We start from the raw sequence: 7,121 nt of genomic DNA on the forward strand, positions 1-7,121 counted from the left end.
TGGCATGTGGTGCTGGGGGATTGAACCGCGGTCCCTGATGCCTTGCCAAGCTTGTTCTAAGTAGGTGCTTTAGACCACTGAGCCATCTCTCCAGCCCCTAGTCATCTTTCAAAGCCAGTTTTGTACTATTAATTCTCCCTCTCAGGAGCATTTGCTCAGTTCTGTTTCTGATATTGGGGTGCCTTAGAAGTAACTGTAATACAAATGCAAACACAGAGACCCCAGATTAATAATAGTACCAGGAGTTAGAAGGCATATTTCCAGCAGAGTTTCTAGCAAGATCCCAGAAGAGACATGAATGGATTCATCACCTATCTCTGAGAGGTGAATAAAAAAAAAAAAGAATTGGGGGCTGGAGAGATGGCTCAGTGGAATAAGTGCTTCCCTGGCAAGCGCAAGGGTCTGAGTTCAATCCCCGGTTCCGCCAAAAAAAAAAAAAAGAAAAGAAAAGAAAAAAAATCCTTCTCAATTTGGGGGGGGGGGCGCCTGTTGGTTAGCTCAGTTGCTTAAGCGCCTGCTCATGCAAATGCAGTCAGGCTCAGGATACTTCGGTTCCAACCCCACCTCCACCTGCCTTACCAGACCCGCCCTTAAGGCAGACTGAGCCAGCCCCCCCAAAAGAAAATCCTTCTCTGATTGGTGACTAATGATTTCCTCATGTCTAATTTAAAGCAGAACCAGGTGTAGATCCTCTTCATACCTGACATGTTGGTCTTTTTCTTTTGGGATTTTATGTTTTGGGGAAGAGTTTATGACTCTCCTCTTTTACATCAAAGAATGATCTGATCTTACTATTAGTATGTATAAACACAAACATATCTCAGGGAGCCGGAGAGATAGCTCAGTAGAAAAAAGAATAAGTGCAAGGGCCTCAGTTCAATCCTCGGTTCCGCCAAAAAATAAAAAATAAAAAGAAATAAGTAAACTCTTTTTGGGCCAGGGAGATGACTCAGTGGAATAAGCACTTTCCCGGCAAGTGCAGGGGCCTGAGTTCAATCCCCGGTTCCACCAAAAAAAAAACCCAGGTGAGGAAAAGTACATAAACATTGCGTGGACCCGCAGATAAGTATTCACACTACTTCGTTCTACTTCCTCCTTGCCACACTATAGGCTTGGATAAAATCGAGTTTCTTCAGAGCCACGAGAACCAGGAGATCTACCAGAAGGCCTTCGACCTCATTGAGCACTACTTCGGTGTAGAGGATGATGATGGCAGCCTGGCTCCTCAAGTAGATGAAACACAGCAGCAGTTCATCTTCCAGCAGCCTGAGGCCCCCATGGAGGGCTTCCAGCTATAATGTCTGCCTCCGGGGAGGGGAGGGGACGGGAAGCACCACCAGCCAGTGGTAGCGCAGCCCTCTGGTGGGCAGGAAGCCAGCCCCCACCATCACCTGCTGCCCTGGAGACTGTGCTCCGGACCTGCACCGCCCCCTTCCCTGGAGGGAGGCCCTCTGGACAGACGGAACCATCTGAGGCTCACATTGGGTTTTGTGACGAAAAGGGGACATGTTGGGGTTTTCTTCCTTACACTATATTCTGGCTGCACACATGTCTTTAACCCAGGAGCCTAGGGGTAGACAAAGGAGGACTGAGGTAATCATTTTGCACCTTTCTTTTTTTGTTTTGTTTTTCTTTAATGGTGACTTCCTTTATCTCCCTTCATCCTTCCCAGTCCTCTGCCCTGATCAATGTAACTCTTATTTTGGGTACGTGAGCAGATGGAAAATTCCAGACGGGAGGGAAGGGGACAGGAGGGGACGGGAGAAATCCAAAACAAAGTGTTCTTGCTCTGACGGAATAGTAATCTTGTATGCTTGGATTGATTTATTTAATTTTTTTCTTTTGCACATTTTTCTTGTATATTAAGGTTGTTCTTCCCAAGAGGTGTGAGTTTCTGGTTTTAGGAATCCCAGCTGCCAGCACTGCCTGGGACTAGGGGCTGATGGGGAGGCCACCATGAGACAAAGGCCCCTGCTTCTCTTACCTTCTTCCTGGACCTCTTAAGTTCAGGATACACCCTCACTCTTCTGAGCCAAGTACACCAGTGGGAGTGGAGGGGAGGAGTACAGGCTTTCAGATAGGGCTTCTTATGTGTAGCTACTGACCCCATGTTTCCTACCCACCTTCCAAATGGTGCAACCCAACTTCATTTTTTACTTGAAAATTTCCCTCAGAGTGAATGCACCTCTGAGGTGACTGTATTTTCTCCTAAGCTCAAGACAGGGGGCTGGGATCCCTCCTTTCTACTGAGGAGAAAGTTCTTGCTCTGGTGACCTAAGTTGCAGAGAAAGTTGAAGTGAGACTGCCTGGTATTGGGATAGTCAGGGATCCCTGCCTTTCGCCTTTCTTCCTCTTCCATAGTTGGATCATGTATATTTTACTTCTAAAGGAGAGAATGTCAAAATGTTCTGTATTTTTCTATATTCTATATAGTAAGTAGGGTAATCTTAATTGGTCTTAAAAAGGAGAAACTGTCTAATTTTTGTGATTAGTATATTGTGAGGAAGAGCAGAAAGATATATGGAAGCCTCCCACTCAGAAGAGCTGAGCTTGTTCCTTTTCCTGTCTGTTGGATTCTAGGCCAAGACCTGGGACCAACCCTCAGCTCTGCATCCTTTAAGCAGATCAGCCACCAGGATCTATTATTCCTATCTGTGGAGGGGACAAGGGCAGCCCCAGGGCCTAGTGAAATCTGCCTCACTGGTCCTTCCTGCTGAGCATCTGCTTGTATCAGGAAACCCAGAAAGTAGTTTGCGTTCCCAAATACAGTTTCAAAGGCTGTTACCCATGCACATCACCACACACAGCTGCCTCTCTTACGGAAAAACAGCAGCTCTTGGGAGAGCTGTTGGTATCTTCCCTGTTTGGGATCCTTGGCCCTGTTTTGGGTTTTCCCTTCCTTGTGACAGTTATAACCCAAAGGTCTCTTCTCCTGAGCAAAGCTAGTGCGGTACTTTCTGGGTTGGGTTACCCATGATAATAAAGGGGGATAGGGTGGGCCAAAGATGCCCTACTCCTCATCGCATCCCCAGCAGTGTTAGCCAGGGGACTCTGCTCTTAGGCTATGCCTCTCCTTCCCCTGAAACAGTGCCGCTCTAGCTTCCATTCTTAGCTATTCCTTCTTGGTTCAAGTGAAACCTCTACCCCTTCATTTCCCTTGTAGATCTAAAGTTCACCCTCTTTTTTTTTTTTTTTTTTTTTTTTTGGCCTTTTGTCTTAAATTTATCCTCCTTCTAGTGTTGAAATCCCCTTCCAGGGACATTTTCTAAGGAAGGTGGCTTAGGGTGAGAAGTTCATTCGGAAGACTCACACAGCTATTCACTACCGTGGTGAGTCAGGTGCCAGTCATGCACTTAGGAGTGATGACAAGGAACTTCTGATTTCCTAGGAAGGCAAGTGACAGGGTCCTTCTCACTAAGCCTGCTGTCTCCATTACAAAACAGTTCTCACTGGATGTGGTGGCACACTACCTGTAGTGCCAGCACCTGAAGGCTAAGGCCGGAGGATCGTATCAAGCTCAAGGCCAGCCTGAACTGCACAGCAAGACCTTCTGTTATTTAAAAAAAAGAAAGAAAAAAAGAAAAAAGAAAGATTCTCCATAGTTCAAAGAAAAAGTTACCACTACGTCCTTGTGAAAGAGCAGAGCAGTTTAATAGGATATACTTTGTACATCTCAAGCAACATTTAACTCCCTGACCTTGGAGCCATAGTCTTAGTATTGGACAGAAATGTCCTGCTTTTCCAACTACTCCTCCAAAATCTATTTTGGCTTCAGATCTGGGTCCTGTACCAGATGGAAGACTCATTTTTGGTCATCTGGGTGCTGCTTAAATCCAGTTTTCTCCAAAGATTTCAAAGGCTAAATTCTGCTGGGGGCACAATATGAGAAAAGATTTAAGAAAAAAATTATTTCTAGGTCTGGGGAGATAGCTCAGCAACATAAGCGCCTGCCTGGCAAGCATAGGGCCTGAGTTTGATTCCCAGTATCAAAAAAAAAAAGAAAAAGAATTTCTAGAAGCTTTCCCTTATGTATTCCCCAGACTATGTTTCTCCCTTACCTTCCTAATCCCCTTTCAGTTCACAGGTAAAGTTCTTCAGCCCACAGAGGCAGTAACCTCCTATTGTACCTTCTGTCCTTTGGCAACTTTATGAAGATCTAGTCTCTGAACACACCCTTGCCTAAGTGAAGCCAAAGCCTTCTGGCAGGTTTCTGGATGGTTATTGCCAGCATGAAGGGGCCCCCTTGCCTGCAATAGAGAGTAACCTGATAAGCTAAAGTTTTTTGAACCCTCATGTTGAAACATGGCTTATATACCTATATTTTTAAGATTTCTGATGGGGGTGAGAATATCTAGGTATGGAATAAAACAAAAGGGCTTTTGGCTCACGTGTTCAAGCACTGCCAGATATTCTTTTTTTGCCAGTCCCTGTAAGCATTCTTCCCCCCAATCTTACCTAGTACTTACAGGGTCTGGCCTTTGAAGCCTGCTTTCGGTCTCCTGAGATCTGAGGTGACCAGTTGGCTTTGATGTTGGCTGCAGGTTTCTGGTAGAAGCACATGTGTTCTGCCCTCACCCTGCCAGCCTGCTTTGTTGGGTCTGCGGACACAAATGATCCACTGAGGATCAGAGGTTGATGACCCTGTTCTCCTTTACCTGGAACCCTTAGGTCTACTAGTTCAACCCTGTTTACCCTGGAAGCTTTTGTCTCCCAGGAACATTTTTCATTTTTTTATATAAGCTAAACTGCACAGATTATAGCTGCTGTACTTAATTTGAGCAAAAAAGAAAGACTCTTAGGTATAGATTCTCTAGCCAAAGGAGTGGAAAAGGAAAACTGTCTAGCAAAATGAGCTGTATTTCCATATTCTCATGTCTGTGCCTGAGAGGCAGAGGAAAACCAGGCAGTACTAACTTTACCCCACATGTTCCCTTTTAAAGACCCCCATTTTATTCAGGCCTCATCTTTCAACCCTTTTACTCAGTTAGGTATCCAGTGTTATGTGTTCCTCATAGTAGATGTAAGTTGTAGGCGCAGATGGTCCTCCAGTCCCTGCAAGCATTCCAGTGATCCAGTAGGTATGACAGGGTGCTTAGGGGCCTTGCTGATGGGCTGGGAAAGAATACAAGACTTAGTGCACTGAACCACAGGAAATGCACTTATGACTAGAAGTAGCATCTTGCAGATCGTACTGCCCTAGAAGCTAGTGGAGGTGAGACTGACAGATTGCTCCCAGTGGGTTTTTTGTAGCCATATAGGATTGCACATTTTAGACCAACCCCATCCAGTGTTTTATTTGTTGGATTATTTGTTAAACTGTCAAACTGAGAACTTGGCTCCTTAGGGATCCATATGGTTGCCACCGGCTGCTTTTGGGGACATGCCTTCAAAAATGATTTAAGTCATCCCATTGTCCCCTAGTCTCAGAATATACAAACGTGGGCAAGACGTTGTTGTCAAGGCCAACCACATCTATGAATTTTCCTCCAACAGGGCATTTTGCTTGAGGCCTGGACTCTGCAGGACCAAAGCTGGCTTTGAGAGAAATAACTGTTAAACTGGGGCCCAGAGCAGCCTAGGAGAAGGGTTTGTTTTGTCTTCAAGGGCTAGCGAGGCCACCCTACCTACTTCTGGAGGGCCAGCCTAACTTCTAACGCCCACCATAGCCAAACCTGCGTTAGCCACTTTCTTAAGTAGGTCTGATTTCAAGCCCTGGGTTAGAGAAGAAAACTGTACTATGTCCAGAGGGCTGTGAAGTAAATCAAGCTGAAGTTCTGACCTATCCTTGGAAGAAGTCCACTGTATGAACACTTGGATCTTGGAGTTGGACTTTTTTTTTTTTTAAGTTAGCTTTTCTAGCAATTGCCTTTAACTGGCCTTAAGGGAAGTTGTAGGGTTTGAGCCACTCAACAGACAAGATGTCCTCCAGTAACAGCTTGGCTTTCTAGCGGAAGATCCTAGGGAAGTGAATCAAATCCTCTTTACTGGTTTTTCTTTCCAAATTCATTTGCTTTTATTTTTCTAAAAGCTATAAGCTTTGGCCATTTTCCATGATCTCAGGGCCCCTGGGTAGACAAAGCTTGATTTCAAAGCAGACATAGGCCAAGAAATCATGGCATTGAGTGTGCTGAGTCCAGACAAACAATATTTATATACACATCCAAATTTGAAGAGAAATGTATTTCTTTAGGTTTCAAACACTGTAATAGATAAAAAGCAAAATAAAAACCTGTCACAAAGTTCTAAATTGTCTTCTTTTGTTTGGGGTGCCCCTGGACTAGATATTTTTGGAAGCAAAGAGGGTATTTAAATTTATTTTATTTTATTTTTTTCAGTTTTATTGATAAACAGCAATGAGACAGTTTCAAATCAAATCGGAAGTACAGTTTCAACAAATAATACACTGCATATATTCTTCTTAGTGGTTAATTGCTGTACAAGATGCAGACTTGTGATCCTATTTACAAACACCATTAGAACAAATCATTCTATTCATTAAGAGAATGCAACTATATATCTATCCCAACCACTTTGAATACACAGATACAAAATGGACATTCATAGGTATAGGGTATTTAAATTTAGCAGGACAGGGCTGGTGAGATGGCTCAGTGGTCTAAAGCACCTACTTAGAACAAGCTTAGCAAAGCACAGGGACCACGGTTCAATCCCCCAGCACCACATGCCAGCCAGCCCCGCCCCCTGGTGGGCTGAGCTGGCCTCACACACACAAAATAAATAAATAAATTTTTTAAATAAATACATAAATTGAGCAGGACATGGTGGCGCTCACCTGAAATTCCAGTACCCAGGAGGCTAAGGCAGGAGATCTTTGTGAGTTCGAGATGAGCCTGGGCTACAAAGTGAACTCAAGGCCAGCCTGAACTGCATAGCAAGAGCCTGTCTGAGACAAAAAAAAAAAGGATTGCCAGAAATTTTGAGGCCAGCCTGGGCCATACAGTGAGTTCAAGACCAGCCTGATATAAAAAAGACCAGCCTGAACTACATAATAAGACCCAATCTCAAGCACAAAGGGCCAGGTATGGTGACACATACCTGTAATCCCAGCACTTGGGAAACTGAGGCAAGAGCATTGCTGTGAGTTTAAAGCCAGCTTGAGC

At 44.5% G+C, this 7,121-nt stretch overlaps 1 protein-coding gene across 3 annotated transcripts in view; it reads left to right on the forward strand.

The window, feature by feature from the left end:
* Nucleotides 1-6,242, forward strand: part of Kpna6 (karyopherin subunit alpha 6) — a 71,777-nt gene extending 65,535 nt beyond the window's left edge. For all 3 annotated transcript variants that reach the window (XM_023702996.1, XM_023702997.1, XM_023702998.1), the window contains one exon: nt 1,111-6,242. In XM_023702996.1, the coding sequence (XP_023558764.1) occupies nt 1,111-1,298 (188 nt within the window). In that variant the 3' untranslated portion in view covers nt 1,299-6,242. The remainder of the gene's footprint in view (nt 1-1,110) is intronic.
* The last annotated feature ends 879 nt before the right edge of the window (nt 6,243-7,121 follow it).

Source organism: Octodon degus, unplaced genomic scaffold (genome assembly GCF_000260255.1).
Source record: "Octodon degus isolate 3935 unplaced genomic scaffold, OctDeg1.0 scaffold00163, whole genome shotgun sequence".
NCBI classification, from domain to species: domain Eukaryota; kingdom Metazoa; phylum Chordata; class Mammalia; order Rodentia; family Octodontidae; genus Octodon; species Octodon degus.